The 18,167-nt window shown below is 47.8% G+C and overlaps 1 protein-coding gene across 2 annotated transcripts; it reads right to left on the bottom strand.

Moving 5' to 3' along the window:
• Positions 1-701: 701 nt before the first annotated feature.
• On the bottom strand, positions 702-17,835 carry LOC134017894 (activin receptor type-1C). Of its 2 annotated transcripts, none has more exons than XM_062458017.1 (9): positions 17,485-17,831; positions 14,447-14,674; positions 7,796-8,035; positions 7,165-7,395; positions 6,604-6,771; positions 5,592-5,748; positions 5,118-5,242; positions 4,743-4,873; positions 702-2,826 (listed from the first exon to the last, which is right to left on the bottom strand). In XM_062458017.1, exons 1-9 carry the CDS (start codon positions 17,552-17,554, stop codon positions 2,701-2,703), a joined length of 1,476 nt encoding a protein of 491 aa, XP_062314001.1. In that variant the 5' UTR covers positions 17,555-17,831; the 3' UTR covers positions 702-2,700. The 2 variants fall into 2 exon arrangements, with proteins under 2 accessions (XP_062314001.1, XP_062314002.1); XM_062458018.1 differs by having other exon boundaries at positions 2,687-2,918; positions 17,485-17,835.
• Between the last annotated feature and the right edge of the window lie 332 nt (positions 17,836-18,167).

The following is an 18,167-nucleotide window of genomic DNA, read 5'->3' as shown; positions in this document are numbered from 1 at the left end:
CTTGTAAATTAGAAATAGCCTACTATCTGAATTGACAGGGATGTGAATAGACTCCAGGATGAATGCTAAATCCCATCGTAACGCCAAGCCTGACATCAAACAGAAGAATGATACTTTAGGCATTGCGTCCTACTTTAGAATTTTTTGTTGAATTAAAAAGAGGCTTTGTCCTTGTTGAAGACTGATCATGAAATTAACACGAAAAGATTCGCTGGTTCTCGACGCTTTTCTCAGTACGTCATTGCGGTGAGGGAAGGCGGAATTGAGACTAGTTTTCTAAAACATGTAACTGACACCGCGTTATCCCCCGTATCTCCTCTCACCTTGCAGAAAAAAACAGTTAGGCCAACATTAGGTTTAGCGATGTTTCTGACTCATATGTGTAGTGCTGACAGCCAACGTGCAGACAATTCACTTCCTCGGTTTAACGGACACACAACTTAGCATCAAACTTGCTGTAAACAGTTCAGACCAATATGAGCATGAGTCACGCCAGAGGTAAAAAAAAAAAAAAAAGGATCTTAAAGGGTCTCATTTCAGGTGACAAACTTGGACACGATTTCACAGAAATATGCCCTTCTTATAATTATGTAATCTGGAATGGAAAATTACATTTGATAACCATTAGCCTGTATTGTGCGTCATGATCTAAATAACCATCAGATATTCATCTAATGAACCAATGAAATTAAACCTGAAACTGAAACATGAAAAATATTTTATTGACTCACTGATGTCACACATTGACTATTAAATAGTGCATGAATGAAAGCCATCGTAATGAAACATTAGGCTAGACGAAAACCATATACTTCATAACACAATGTACAGTGGTTACCTTTGTCAAAACAAAATATTATGCTAACTCACAAGAGGATGTAAAATCCAACAATAATCTTCTTTATAAAAGTCACATGATCTTACCAGGGCAGGCAACATTTTTTGTGTCAGACACAATATCAAAAACAATTAACCCCAGTAAGAATTGAAATTAATATCTTTGGAATGACTGATGGTTTTATAAGTCAAACTACACGCTATCTCTAACAGTACAACTGTCTCACATTTCTCAAAGTGTACAGCTTTTCTATTTTTTTTTTTGTTTTTTGAGAAAACTGACTCAAACATATAGGCCTCGTGACATCAAAAGCTTAACTTTGCAATTTTACCAACTTTATGTAAACGCTAACGTGTCCACTTGATACAGGCAAAGCGTTTCAAACTGCAATACTGCATTCTCACATAATTAGTACAATAAAACACGAAGTGAAACAATAATTGTTCTTATATACGAAACAGCAACATAAAATGACAGACATGTGCAGATATCAGACCAGCTAGTATAGTATATCTGATAGTATAGCAGTACAGTAGCTCATTATAATTATGTAATCATTTTAACAACTAGTGATCCGACTTCGATCATGCTAATTAATGTACTGCCACCTATCATGGTAGCCTACTCCCTCTCCTTAACTTCATGATCCATGGAGTAAAAAATGCAAATGCGCACTATGGTGATTTTACACAGCTCATCAGCATTTGCAATGATATCAAAGTAAACATTCAAGGAGAATCTGGTCCTCATAAAAAACACGCACACTTATTAGGGTTAAGTGGCGCTATCAACCCTTTGGTTTGTTGATTGTTCACAAGTGGTGTCCCACACCAGTAATAGTGTTCACAAGTTCACCCGTTGTGCTCAAAACTCAAATCTGTCCTCACAACATAAAATCCCTATTTTGTAGACTCCTACAAATTAAACAAATTGGATCCATAAGCAAAGAAAGCACAGCAGCATTATGTTTTGAGTAATTCTGTATTGAAATATTGAATTGTTGTCAGCTATGTATAGTTATATACAGCTTTACAAGTGCACCTTGAAGAAAGAGTGCACCGCTTTGAGAATCTTACAGCAGCAATTTGTATCTGCAGTATACAAATATTATTTTTTTAAGATATGTTTTCACATAGGCATTTTTATAGTCAGTCTACAAAAAAGTGCAGCATTAAATTAAAGGCTTTGGATATATCATGATATTCATATAGAATCATTATATCATTTTGTAAATCCTATCTTTCTGTTTTCTTGTCTATCAATCTCTCTTACATATAGTAGCACTGGCTGTTTAGCACATTTGAATGTTGTTTAACACTGACTTTTAGAAATGGATGTGGTTGTGTTTCTAATACTAATGTGTAGTTTTGTCATCAGGCATTCTGACTTATCCTCTGGTAGATGGGCGATAGGTGAACCAGTGTAACAGTCAACTGTTCACACATGTGTCCTGTACAATCAGGTAAGAAGTTACTCAGTAACATTCACAGTCAGCCTAGCACAATATTGATAAATACAGTATATGGCACAAAGCAGTTAAATGTGCAACTTCAAGCTTTGGGCACTTAAAACATGTGTGAGGTAGCAAAGAAATCTGTACATTGTGTTTCTCATCCATCTCCTGACAGGTCACAGCTTAATTCCTTCCTACTTCCTGTGGTTTGGCCAATTAAGTTCTGTCACTTCCTGTAAGGTGTGAAGAGACTCCTCCCACAATCCTCTGGCATCCTTAGCTGAGCATGCTCATTGCTGCTTCCTGTTGATGGCATGGACACCACGCGGTTGCCCTGGATGACCAGAGTTCTTTTCTTCTCCAGACAGTCCGGGTGAGTTGGTGCCGGTGCCAGCATGCGTCCAGGTGGCTAATCTTTGATGTCCTTCATGACGTTCACCTGGGCCACCGTCTTCTTGACGCGCAGTGCCGTGAGCCGAGCAGCCGCGCTGGCGTACCAGCACTCCCTCATCACCTTCCCCATCACCCTCAGAGCCTGCACACAAGCACTCCCTCATCACCTTCCCCATCACCCTCAGAGCCTGCACACAAGCACTCCCTCATCACCTTCCCCATCACCCTCAGAGCCTGCACACAAGCACACCTCCATCAGTCACCCCCATTACCCTCAGAGCCTGCACACAAGCACACCTCCATCAGTCACCCCCATTACCCTCAGAGCCTGCACACAAGCACACCTCCATCAGTCACCCCCATTACCCTCAGAGCCTGCACACAAGCACACCTCCATCAGTCACCCCCATCACCCTCAGAGCCTGCACACAAGCACACCTCCATCAGTCACCCCCATCACCTGCACACAAGCACACCTCCATCAGTCACCCCCATCACCCTCAGAGCCTGCACACAAGCACACCTCCATCAGTCACCCCCATCACCTGCACACAAGCACACCTCCATCAGTCACCCCCATTACCCTCAGAGCCTGCACACAAGCACACCTCCATCAGTCACCCCCATCACCCTCAGAGCCTGCACACAAGCACACCTCCATCAGTCACCCCCATCACCCTCAGAGCCTGCACACAAGCACACCTCCATCAGTCACCCCCATCACCTGCACACAAGCACAGCTCCATCAGTCACCCCCATCACCCTCAGAGCCTGCACACAAGCACACCTCCATCAGTCACCCCCATCACCTGCACACAAGCACACCTCCATCAGTCACCCCCATCACCTGCACACAAGCACAGCTCCATCAGTCACCCCCATCACCCTCAGAGCCTGCACACAAGCACACCTCCATCAGTCACCCCCATCACCTGCACACAAGCACAGCTCCATCAGTCACCCCCATCACCCTCAGAGCCTGCACACAAGCACACCTCCATCAGTCACCCCCATCACCTGCACACAAGCACACCTCCATCAGTCACCCCCATCACCCTCAGAGCCTGCACACAAGCACACCTCCATCAGTCACCCCCATCACCCTCAGAGCCTGCACACAAGCACAGCTCCATCAGTCACCCCCATCACCCTCAGAGCCTGCACACAAGCACACCTCCATCAGTCACCCCCATCACCCTCAGAGCCTGCACACAAGCACACCTCCATCAGTCACCCCCATTACCCTCAGAGCCTGCACACAAGCACACCTCCATCAGTCACCCCCATCACCCTCAGAGCCTGCACACAAGCACACCTCCATCAGTCACCCCCATCACCTGCACACAAGCACAGCTCCATCAGTCACCCCCATCACCCTCAGAGCCTGCACACAAGCACACCTCCATCAGTCACCCCCATCACCTGCACACAAGCACACCTCCATCAGTCACCCCCATTACCCTCAGAGCCTGCACACAAGCACACCTCCATCAGTCACCCCCATCACCCTCAGAGCCTGCACACAAGCACACCTCCATCAGTCACCCCCATCACCCTCAGAGCCTGCACACAAGCACACCTCCATCAGTCACCCCCATCACCTGCACACAAGCACAGCTCCATCAGTCACCCCCATCACCCTCAGAGCCTGCACACAAGCACACCTCCATCAGTCACCCCCATCACCTGCACACAAGCACACCTCCATCAGTCACCCCCATCACCTGCACACAAGCACAGCTCCATCAGTCACCCCCATCACCCTCAGAGCCTGCACACAAGCACACCTCCATCAGTCACCCCCATCACCTGCACACAAGCACACCTCCATCAGTCACCCCCATCACCCTCAGAGCCTGCACACAAGCACACCTCCATCAGTCACCCCCATCACCCTCAGAGCCTGCACACAAGCACAGCTCCATCAGTCACCCCCATCACCCTCAGAGCCTGCACACAAGCACACCTCCATCAGTCACCCCCATCACCCTCAGAGCCTGCACACAAGCACAGCTCCATCAGTCACCCCCATCACCCCCACCTCTGAGCGGTGCTCACCTCACAGCTCTGCCACTGGTTGGGGATGCTTGGCCGCTGCTTCTGGTCACACACCACCCTTCTCATGTCGTCCACAGATGGGTCTGAAGGCACTAAGTCATAGTAAGGCAACTGGAAATCTTCATGAATTCCTGTTAGAATGAACACAGTCTTTATTTAGACAAAATTCCCAATTTTCTGTCAGTTTCCACCATGTAGATAAAGGACAAAAACAGGACAAAACACATCACTCGCTGTGTCCTTAACCTTGCAATGGCCCCACAACGTGGATCTGCTTGAAATAGTTATGTTCCCAGTGTGAATTAGGTAAGGTTATATGAATGCAGTACAGCGTGTGTATGTGTGTGTGTGTATGTGTGTGTGTGTATAACACACCCCTGACAGAGCACCTCCTGGAGAGTTCCCAGAACACCAGGCCCAAGGCGTAGATATCCGCCCGCTTGAACGACTCAAAACTGTTCATATTGATGGAGTCGTCCAGGATCTCTGGGGACATGTACCTGCAGAGCACAAACCTGTTAAAGCTAATGAAGAAGACCAGCAGGAGAAGGACAACCCCTTCTCTCTTCCTCAGGACACAGACTCTCTCCTGCTCAGCAGCTGTCCACAAACAGCATATGGTGGCCTAAGAATAGCTAGACATCCTCGAGGCCCACGGTGATGTGAGAGGAGACACCTGTCAGATAGACAGAGCAGCTCCCGAGCAGACTCCTGTAGAACTGGAGCTCAGGATTCTTTATAAGCTGTGCCATTTCAGGAGGCAAAGTGTCTCCCATGGTCAACGTATCTAGGCAACAGTGTTTTTGCTGTTGTCAAGTGTGGCTGTTGTCAGGTGTGTCTGTTGCGTACCTCTTGGTCCCCACTCTGTGATTGGACGGGATGTCGATGGTGTTGGTGGTGGAGTCGTGCTTGACAGCCAGGCCCAGGTCTGCAATGACGGCTGTCCCGTTCTTCTTCACCAGAATGTTCTTGGACTTGATGTCCCTGTGTGCAATGGCAGGCTTCCCTGTTCACAGATAACACAACCTGATTAGACACACATTAAAACACACACAATCTGATTAGACACTTTAAAACACACACAACCTGATTAGACAAACATTAAAAGACACGTTTTTTGAGAATAGCGCATTGATATTTTGCCAAACAACGTTGTGAAGCTCCCCTCGTTATGAAGTGCATTCTGAAGTGTTGTGCTTCCCGTGATGAATGCAGCACTGATGATGTTACACCACATGAACACAGGCATGCTTTGTTTGTGTACAGCTCTAATTGGAGCAGTGAGATGTGCAGGAAGAAGAGGACAGATGAGTGCAGGTGGGGAGTGATCTCTAACCCTAACCCTCGGCTGGAGGGGTCATTGTGAAAGAGGCTGGAACTTTTGAAACTTCTTATTGACTTGTTGTGGACACTTGAAAATTCTTATCGCTGTCTGGTAACCAACTCAGGTCAGGGACAGAGCTGGTCAGTGTGTTGTGATGCTCCAAATGAACATGTAAATATGCTCCGTCACTCTCCTCCTGCTCCTCAGCAACCCCACAAGAAGCCATGTTTTTGTTTAGTCTTAATCATCTTGTTTTCCTGCCCAACTTTCTTGTAAACTCACTGCAACCAGCCATGGCATCAGCCATGAAGTGTAATCGAGGCTTTGTGCACAACCCACTTGCATGTGCAATAGTAGATCTGTGGACTGTTCTGGAAGTACCTGTTCTGACAGAACTGCTTCCATGGTGGGCTGGGTGCCATATGTACAATACTGTACATTCATTCTGATTCTGCTTCCTGTTTGGCAGTGGTGGCCTTCAAATTAAAAGTCCCCCTCCCCCGTCCCATTTGTGTAGTACGAGACAGAGACACTCACCCTGGGTGCCAATGATCTCCATGTGGAGGTGAGCCAGTCCACTGGCAATGGACAGAGCCAGCAGCATCATGTCCTGCACGGAGACAGTGTACCTGTTCAGGTAGTCAAACAGTGAGCCAGGTTCGTGGTATTCAGACACGAGCCACAGCTGGGTCCAGGAGCCGTTATCTGCATCACACACAGAGGACACAGGTCACACACAGCCTACAGACTGGGTTCAGCAGGTCAGACAGCCTACAGACTGGGTTCAGCAGGTCACACACAGCCTACAGACTGGGTTCAGCAGGTCACACACAGCCTACAGACTGGGTTCATCAGGTCACACACAGCCTACAGACTGGGTTCAGCAGGTCACACACAGCCTACAGACTGGGTTCAGCAGGTCCAAACTACTTTTTTATTAAAACAGGAAACTAGCGCAAGCAGTTCTAAGACATTGTGTGGTTGCTTAGAAACTGTTTCCCCAACAACCTGTTAACAAAAAATGTTTTGTTGGTAGTTTACGGCGAAAAGAACATTGCAGGTATTCAAATTGGACAATTAAAAGACTGAGTTTGAGACCTTTGTTGTCGGCGGCGATGAAGCCAAGGATGTTCTCGTGACGGAGCATTATGGTCTGGTAGATCTCCGCCTCGCGGAACCAAGACCTCTCGTCTCTGGAGGAGAAGATCTTCACCGCAACGTCCTCTCCTCGCCACTTCCCACGCCACACCTCTCCGAAGCGGCCCTTCCCGATGGTCTCCTGCAGCACGATGGTGCGGGCGATGGTCCTCTGAACCAGGAGCGGGAGGCCTGAGGAAGCGGGACCACACGGGACCACAACACGTCAAGCCTCAAAACATTTACATATTATTTCATCTAACTAGGCAGGAATCTTTGTGTGTATGTGGCTCGAATATTCCGTGAACTGCACTGTATGAAATCCACCGCACTAGCCTAAATAATTATCACATTTGTTTTCTGTTTGTCGATGTCAAGGGACCAACCAGTCCATAATTCTAACAGACAATAAATATCATCCTGGACACAGTAAATGACAATGATGCCTAATTTGCCTGGTGTTCCCCCTCTTCCTGTGTTTCTACATGAGCATAAACAATGAAAAACAGACTTGCACATTGTATGAGTGTGTATGTGTGTGTGTGTGTGTCTGCGTGCGTGTGTTTGCGTGTGTGTGTGTGTGTGTTCTCACCTGATCCGGAGCCGGAGGAACTCATGTCATAGATGAGCTCTTTGAGACACTTGTCAGGAGCCATGAGTGTGTCCTCCAGGTCCTCCTCTGCACCCTGCTTGTGTGCCCGGCGGTAGGCGCAGCGCGGGCCCTGCAGCACACACACACCCAGCATGGCACCCACACACAGCAGGCACGACGGCACCAAGATGGCTGCCGCCAGCTCCAGCTTGCCCCAGCCAGGCACCTCCGAAGGCCTCTCTGTGGACGACACAACCACACACACACACTTTTTTGGTTAAGATAATATCAATCTGAGCACTCTAAATAATCCGGTAAATAAACACAATGATCACACACACTTCCATAGCTGGGTTAATAATAAAATATAAATGAAAAAACATCACCAGACAACTACACGACCGTTTAACTAGGAATCTAAACAGTAACTGTGGCTGCTCCCTCTAGTGGTCTGGTTGAACCACTTCATACCATAAACCATACAAGCTCATACACCAGACATCGTATATTCATATATACTATTAAACACAATTCATATAAACAACAACCAAAAATATGTGTATGACTACATAATCTATTATGTTACCAGTCAACTGAGACTGGACCAACCTTTCAAACACCTCAAAAGATTTTTTTTTTTTCTCTGCTTCCAAAATGCCAGGAGTTTTCGACACTGGCCATCAATATTCTGAGGCAATCAGACTGGCCTCCGACAGTGAAAGACTGAGAGGCTGGATTTTACTGGACGTAAATTGCCTTTTTTCTTTTAATGCAGTGCCATGCAGCTAACCTGAAAATGCATTTTAATGATTCAGACTATTCAGACAGTCAGACCTCCTCTCCTGACCTGTCCCACCTGGTTCATCCTCCCCACAACAACCGTGGAAAATAACAAGCAACGTTTGTCTCTGTCCTTGCTGCTCTTGGTGGGTGGATAAAGTCAACTAGGCAACAACACTTTCAGGGGCACTAAAATGACATGTCTTGATGACAGAAAAACATCCGTGGATTTGAGAAACCGTGTGTTTCACAAGACCTCAGGTCTTCATTTTCTTACTTTGCTTTAGTACATGATGAGCCTCAGGAGACCTTGACCACTAAAGCTCCAAAAGTCTCGGCTAAAGTGCAGTCCTGTTCCTTTCTCCTTGACCTTTTGGTTCTTTTTAAATCCTTCAGTCTCCCAACAAGTTTCTCCATCAATTAAGAGGAATAACGAATTGCAACATCTCCTCCAGGTCAAGTTACACAGGGTCAGATATGTCTGGTCTTGCCTAATGTACCCCTGCCCTTCAACCTACTCTACCACCATGTCCAACCAGGGCAAAGTAGACCACGGCATTGTACTGAACAACAGGAAGTAGGTTTGTCTCCTACTCACGACCCACAGTTAAAGCCTTCGAAAAGTGTGCCTCATTGAAGAATTTTCTGCTATCGAGCAACACTTCCAATACATAGATATAGAATCTTCTCTTCAAGTCAGGTTGTTCTAAATTGATCTTGTCTTCCTTCTGGCCTTACACAGACCTTGTTCAGGAACTTCTGTTTTCAACACATGTACCCCGTCAACTATACCCACTTTCGAATATGTTTTGAGTATCAAGCATTTCCTGGTAACTACATTATCAAGCAGTTCCTGGTAGCTACTTTGGGAACAGCAAGGGCAATGGCAGCTATCTGAAGAGCAATCAATCACTCCTGACATGTATTCAAACTTTTCCTTCATCCTCAGTACATTCCCCCTATCTCCATACAGTAAGAGTGTAGTTGCATGTGACAGGACCGTCGACAAAATAACCAAATGTATGGAAATAAATTTAAAAATTGGTTTAAAAATAAGGTGCTGTGTCCTTTCAACGTCCTCCAGTACTAATTCTGACGTCATAGTCTGACTTGTGTGTGTCTGGCTGGGGCAGGCAGGCCACACACTGGGGCAGGCAGGACACACACTGGGGCAGGCAGGACACACATAGCTGCATGGTATGTGTCAATGTTGCAGAAAAACTACAACATGTTGTACAACATGTATGACCAGACACATTCAAAATCCATCTGCTGAACTGTAAATGTTGATCTAGACATCAAGCAGGTAAATAATGTACTTATTTGTTGTGATTCAAGTCATGTGCCGTACAGTAATTGCTTTACATAAAATAAGTACTCATGTTTTTCACATGATACAGAATAATCACTGAGTATTTTTTTACGAAATCAGTTGTCATGCGATGGTAAGCATAATATGACACCAGGCCTTCACACAAGGAGAACACATGTACAGGACTATCAATGTAAAATATGTTTTTGTTGTTGATTTCATTCATTCAACATGTGTTCGGTATGTCGGCAAAATGAAGACTGGGATATCTTAATGAAAATCTAAAGTGTAAAAACAGATTAAGTCCTGACACAGACTAGCTGATTTGGAACCAGATAACCCCAGTGGAGAAGGAGTCATTGACAACACCCAACACAGGAGGACAACACCCAACACAGGAACACCCAACACAGGATGACAACACCCAACACAGGAGGACAACACCCAACACAGGAGGACAACACCCAACACAGGATGACAACACCCAACACAGGAGGACAACACCCAACACAGGAACACCCAACACAGGATGACAACACCCAACACAGGAGGACAACACCCAACACAGGAGGACAACACCCAACACAGGAACACCCAACACAGGATGACAACACCCAACACAGGAGGACAACACCCAACACAGGAGGACAACACCCAACACAGGATGACAACACCCAACACAGGATGACAACACCCAACGCAGGAACACCCAACACAGGATGACAACACCCAACACAGGAACACCCAACACAGGATGACAACACCCAACACAGGAACACCCAACACAGGATGACAACACCCAACACAGGATGACAACACCCAACACAGGATGACAACACCCAACACAGGAGGACAACACCCAACACAGGAGGACAACACCCAACACAGGAGGACAACACCCAACACAGGATGACAACACCCAACACAGGATGACAACACCCAACACAGGATGACATGAATGGAAGAATCACCTCCTGCTCAACCTCCAGTCCTCCAACCAAACGGTTTCATGAACATGGACGTAGCTTGTTACGACCATGCTATCCATGGCTTCTCCTTAAGTGCCTTTTAAACATGACCCTCTGTATTTACACTCTGCCCTGCGCAGAGTCATCTGGAAGGACTCGGGTGTCTGTGTGCCTCTGCATACAATCTATGTGGTAACCAAGGGAACGGGTCGTAATGGGCCAAGCCCAAGGCACTGGAGGACAAATCCCCCCTTCACCTCCACCAGACTAAGACCAGACTAACCCTAACCAGACCAGACTAACCCTAACCAGACCAGACTAACCCTAACCAGACCCCCTCACCACCACCAGACCAGACTAACCCTAACCAGACCAGACTAACCCTAACCAGACCAGACTAACCCTAACCAGACCAGACTAACCCTAACCAGACCCCTTCACCTCCACCAGAACAGACTAACCCTAACCAGACCAGACTAACCCTAACCAGACCAGACTAACCCTAACCAGACCCCTTCACCTCCACCAGAACAGACTAACCCTAACCAGACCAGACTAACCCTAACCAGACCAGACTAACCCTAACCAGACCCCTTCACCTCCACCAGAACAGACTAACCCTAACCAGACCAGACTAACCCTAACCAGACCAGACTAACCCTAACCAGACCCCTTCACCTCCACCAGAACAGACTAACCCTAACCAGACCAGACTAACCCTAACCAGACCAGACTAACCCTAACCAGACCCCTTCACCTCCACCAGAACAGACTAACCCTAACCAGACCAGACTAACCCTAACCAGACCAGACTAACCCTAACCAGACCCCTTCACCTCCACCAGAACAGACTCCCTCACCTCCACCAGACCAGACCAGACTCCCTCACCTCATAATTTATTTCATTATTTGATGTCAAAATGCTTATCCAAACAACGTCAATTCCGGCACTGCACTCCGTTGGGTTATAAAGAGGACACATACACTTTGCAGAGTGGCCGCTTCTTGAGTTGATCGTCGGAAACTAAACCCATTCTAATTTGTACACACACACACACACACACACACACACACAAAGATTCCTGCCATTATTAGAGAGATACAGAAAACAACACATTTACATTTTACATTACATTTAGTCATTTAGCAGACGCTCTTATCCAGAGCGACTTACAGTAAGTACAGACATTCTCCCCGAGGCAAGTAGGGTGAAGTGCCTTGCCCAAGGACACAACGTCATTTTTGGCACATCCAGGAATCGTACCAACAACCTTCTGATTAATAGCCCGACTCCCTAACCGCTCAGCCATCTGACCCCCATCTGACACACAACATCATCCACACAGAACACACAACATCGTCCACACAGAACACACAACATCATCCACACAGAAAACACAACATCATCCACACAGAACACACAACATCGTCCACACAGAACACACAACATCATCCACACAGAAAACACAACATCATCCACACAGAACACACAACATCATCCACACAGAACACACAACATCATCCGTGTGTGTTTGTGTGAGAGTGTGTGTGTGTGTGAAGGGGGGTGAAAATAGATGTCTCAGCACAGTAAAACACACCACAATTGAAAATCACAATGCTCGTCCACACTGAGTGTGCAAGCCCTGACAACAAATCAATTACCTGCAGCTTCAACCACCCCAACTCTCTGTAAGCCCTAGCCTACCTGCAACAAAAGAGGATTTGCACCCCACACTGCCCCATGCCTGATGAGGTATTTATAAACCTGAGGGGAAGATCACACATTGGCCGCTGGTAACCTCTGCCAACAATATTATGTCACAGGATATGCAAGGAGGATCAGTGCTTAGCTTGTCTGGCCAGACTGCCTCAATCTAAGCACAGGGAGTGGAATCCCGTGGCAACGGGTTGTTGTTGACTGTGTGAGGTCACATGTGTCCCACTCCACCCCTCCCTTCTCCCTCTCCACCCCTCCCATCTCCCTCTCCACCCCTCCCATCTCCCTCTCCACCCCTCCCATCTCCCTCTCCACCCCTCCCATCTCCCTCTCCACCCCTCCCTTCTCCCTCTCCACCCCTCCCATCTCCCTCTCCACCCCTCCCATCTCCCTCTCCACCCCTCCCATCTCCCTCTCCACCCCTCCCATCTCCCTCTCCACCCCTCCCATCTCCCTCTCCACCCCTCCCTTCTCCCTCTCCACCCCTCCCATCTCCCTCTCCACCCCTCCCATCTCCCTCTCCACCCCTCCCATCTCCCTCTCCACCCCTCCCATCTCCCTCTCCACCCCTCCCTTCTCCCTCTCCACCCCTCCCTTCTCCCTCTCCACCCCTCCCTTCTCCATCTCCCTCTCCACCCCTCCCATCTCCCTCTCCACCCCTCCCTTCTCCCTCTCCACCCCTCCCTTCTCCATCTCCCTCTCCACCCCTCCCATCTCCCTCTCCACCCCTCCCTTCTCCCTCTCCACCCCTCCCATCTCCCTCTCCACCCCTCCCATCTCCCTCTCCACCCCTCCCTTCTCCCTCTCCACCCCTCCCATCTCCCTCTCCACCCCTCCCATCTCCCTCTCCACCCCTCCCATCTCCCTCTCCACCCCTCCCATCTCCCTCTCCACCCCTCCCATCTCCCTCTCCACCCCTCCCTTCTCCCTCTCCACCCCTCCCATCTCCCTCTCCACCCCTCCCATCTCCCTCTCCACCCCTCCCATCTCCCTCTCCACCCCTCCCATCTCCCTCTCCACCCCTCCCTTCTCCCTCTCCACCCCTCCCTTCTCCCTCTCCACCCCTCCCTTCTCCCTCTCCACCCCTCCCTTCTCCATCTCCCTCTCCACCCCTCCCATCTCCCTCTCCACCCCTCCCTTCTCCCTCTCCACCCCTCCCTTCTCCATCTCCCTCTCCACCCCTCCCATCTCCCTCTCCACCCCTCCCTTCTCCCTCTCCACCCCTCCCATCTCCCTCTCCACCCCTCCCATCTCCCTCTCCACCCCTCCCATCTCCCTCTCCACCCCTCCCTTCTCCCTCTCCACCCCTCCCATCTCCCTCTCCACCCCTCCCATCTCCCTCTCCACCCCTCCCATCTCCCTCTCCACCCCTCCCATCTCCCTCTCCACCCCTCCCATCTCCCTCTCCACCCCTCCCATCTCCCTCTCCACCCCTCCCATCTCCCTCTCCACCCCTCCCTTCTCCCTCTCCACCCCTCCCATCTCCCTCTCCACCCCTCCCATCTCCCTCTCCACCCCTCCCTTCTCCCTCTCCACCCCTCCCATCTCCCTCTCCACCCCTCCCATCTCCCTCTCCACCCCTCCCATCTCCCTCTCCACCCCTCCCTTCTCCCTCTCCCTCTCCACCCCTCCCTTCTCCCTCTCCCTCTCCACCCCTCCCTTCTCCCTCTCCACCCCTCCCATCTCCCTCTCCCTCTCCACGTGATGAAGGAAACCGCTTGCTTCAAGGGGATTCAGACACAACTATGGTTGCAACTGCACCTAGATCAACAGAATTCCCACCATCTCCACCTCACACCATTAGACTTTAGGTTTAGGAAGTCTCCTGCCATCTCCTCCACTGAAACACCATGACACACGGCAGAGGAACCTACCTTGATACAGGTGCAGGTTCTCGTTGTTGCAGAAGTCAGTGAAGCAGCAGTTCCTCTTGGACACGTTCCGGGAGCTGTAGCAGTACACCTGGTTTTTCTTCTCAGCAGACAGACAGGACTTGTCCGTCTCCTCCTTGCCGTCGATCAGCATCACAGAGTTCCAGCACGCTCCGTCCGCGCTGGTCTCACAGGTGTTGTTTTCACACAGCCGGCACACACACTTGAGAGCTGGAACACACGACAGCAGCACATTAGCCTACAGCCCCCTTTGTCACGTGTCACCTCTGGATGCCTTGTGCTTCCAAGACAAACAGTCACCCCTTGGACCTCCACTCTGGCTAGATTATATAGTGTGTGTGATTCTCTCTCAATCCATATCCAGTGTAACTAAACTTTCTTCTAATCCTAAACAAACTTTCCATTCTTCCGACCATTTCTTGTCGAAACAGAAGGGTGGAGCCCAGTGATGGTGCCAACCAACCAAAGTCCTGTAAAGACCTCTTAGACTGGGGGACCATTTGGCTCTTTCAGGCAGAGAAGGTTCCTGTTATGTAACTCAGGTCTGTGGCCTTATTTGTTCGGAGAAACCAGAATAATGCCTCTTAGTTTAACACCCAGATAATCTAACGCTCTTCCTGGAGCTCCTGTCCTGCCTGGTAAGGCCATGTGAACTGGACAGGCAGTCCACTTCCTGATGTGACAGCCACAGAGCTGGATCAAGCATCTTTCTAGCTTTGTTTTGCCCAACATACTTGTTTGAGAAGTGTTGCCATGCGCCTTATAAAAAAAATAAAAAGTCAGTAGGGTTAGGGTCGTTTTTAAGGCAGTTCTGCTGGTTCGAGTCTCATAGTTTTAGTGTCATGGTTGTAGTGTCATTAAGGCCAGATTTGTACTCTAAAGGCCCCCTGGGCACTAAAGACCCACACACACACAATCATACTTCATTTTTTGTAAACAACTTTTATTTTATTCTGATTGTATAATTTTAAAAATTGAGGGCCAAGCAAGCCTTGTGTAGACTGTTTTTATGTAGACAAATAAAAAAAATAATACAAACTCTGATCACGTAGGGCACGTGCCCAGATTGCCCATATGGTAGATCCGGCCTCTAGGCTCAGCCTCCACTAAACTAGGGCTCTGTTAGGATTTCTCACAGAAACACTACAGAGCACCTCCAGTATTAATACAGATGAACGTTATCTTAATTAACTGTGAATAGACTGGGCAGAACATCCAAACTGGTTTGTGTCAAGTCTTGTCGAGACTGTCTAATTTGAATTATCGACATGAGGAATCTATCTAACCCCTGAGAGACATCTGAGAGTGTCTGCACTTGTCACCCCCATCAGGAGATGAATAGAATGATCCACTGCCAATTGATTTCTGGTTCTACATCGCAAAAGGTAGAGCCCATTTGTGGAAGGGATATATGGGCCAGTTTCCCTACTGCCATTAGCACTTGTTCCTTTGCAATCCTTCATCACTCACTGTAAAAATCACAAGAATATCAACAGAATGTTCTCAAGCAGCCTATGATTACTGTGACCGCACCAGGAACTCAATCATGAAACCAGTTTATGAAACAAATTCATGTTTGGGAAACAGGGACAAGTCAAGATACACTTGTCTTAAATACATTACTATGAAACTAATTGGAAATGGAAGGCTCTGGTAGGGATCTCATTCATTGCAATATGCTTTTAACAATGTTAAACATGCCACATAAATGGAAGTTGCTGCTGGCAAAATAAAGGTTAAAAAACCTTAAAATGACCAAATAATATCCCTAAAGCAACGTACTGTAAACTTTCTCTTAATATTTCACTAATAAATAATAATTAATAAATAATAGCTACTTTGGCCCCAGCTCTCTAGTCGTCATGTGTTCAGCACACATAGCAAGTGTCTGACTTCTGGGAAAGACACAATGTAAATAGTCCCTGCAGGAGGTTCAGGCCACGCACATGCACATGCACATGCACATGCACACATCTCAAACCTGTATACTGATCACATCACAGCCTTGGTGTGTTGTGTTGCCCCCTCATTAGTGTCTGTAAGAGAGGCCTGGCCCCGCTCTTCGCGGGCCTGGCCCCGCTCTTCGTGGGCCTGGCCCCGCTCTTCGCGGGCCTGGCCCCGCTCTTCGTGGGCCTGGCCCCGCTCTTCGCGGGCCTGGCTACAGCTACAGGCTACAGCTTTTTATTATATGGACATGTTGCAGTTTAGTTAATACTAATTTATAATTCAAACACCATTTGAAAAAATAATACACTGAACGTTTTGTATTTATCTTGTTTTGTCAATAATTTGGTAATTAACTTCATACAGTAGCAAGACTCCAATCAGTCTGCCACTCCTGATGAAAAATACCATCCTTGACAGAATAATCTTGAACAAAAAGAACTGCAAGGCCAATCCTCATGTCATCCAAGCTTTACAAAATATACAAATAGTATTTTTTTGTTTATGTTTATGTTGTCTAACAGACAACATATTTGTCTTCTTTATGATACAATACTAACAAAAGTTGACAAATACAGTGATCCAGACCCACCTGAACCAGTCGGGTCTGAACCATGACTGAACCACCTGTATAACGACTGAAGCACGCAGCACCTGTGAACGGGCCCTGCAGTATTGTGATTATTATAAACGACAGTAGGCTACAGACTGATCTTTTGACACGCGCTTAAGATGCTTTCCAATCAGTTATGTAAGATGACAGTTTAATTGCATAATGTTCACGGTACACGTGTTAACACACTACTAACTATGTAGGCTGCTGTAACCGTGTGAATGTGAAGAACAGGAGTGTGTATTCAATCCACGCAGGGAAGCCTGACTCCCTTTAAGTTTCAAGTCCAAACGCAGGAACGCTGCAGAACGGCGTACACTAGCTTAGGCTACCACCTCAACAACATAGTTTCTCCACAAGACCACGCAGACGATCACACAATAAAACAAGGACACACTAGATTTCGATGTTAAAAATGTAAACCCAGCTGAATCAAAGTAAGACCTGTAAAAGTATCCAGTACCTGTGGTAAGCTGTGCGACCGATATAAATATCAACGCCGCTTGAAAGGTGTGATTCCTGGGACGAGTCATGGCCGGAGCAGCATCTGCTCGGTTTGCGGACACACTGCCTACACAGTTTCCCCCGAAAAAATCATTACACTTACACAGTAAAGTCTGTCAACCACGCACACTCCGCATTGCCCCACACTCTAAATAACCGGAGAGAACCGAATACGCAATAGGCGATTTGCTCCGCCTCTGTCGACCGGAATTTAAGAGGATTACCGCTCCAGCCTACTGATACAGACATGTGAATGAAAGAGTGCTGAACGTCCTGAAGTGTCCATTACAGCGCCAGTCCCTCAGCGGCGGCAAGCCACATGTTAACAGACTCAAAAGTAGGCTATTCATATTCCAGTCTGCAAAAAAAGTTTAAACTCATTTCTCTGCCCGTGCTCCTTTAATAAGTCGGTGTATTGCAGTGGCTGTCAGTAGGACAGTCGGATAGCCACAATATTCACCTTGTTTGAAGATAAGCACATGTGGATTTGAGTCGTGTCTCACACCTGTTCAGACCCTGGCTGCTGACTCAGCAGACTGATCTCTCCTGCCAACAGCTGTACCGCCACAGCAGCAGAGGATCAATGTTGTGACAAGTTCAACATCCATCCAGTGGAGTTAGCTTATCAACTAGTAGACGGCA

Source organism: Osmerus eperlanus, chromosome 3 (genome assembly GCF_963692335.1).
Source record: "Osmerus eperlanus chromosome 3, fOsmEpe2.1, whole genome shotgun sequence".
NCBI lineage: Eukaryota > Metazoa > Chordata > Actinopteri > Osmeriformes > Osmeridae > Osmerus > Osmerus eperlanus.
The sequence above is the reverse complement of the archived record's forward strand: the minus strand, read 5'-3'. Positions and strand labels throughout refer to the sequence as shown.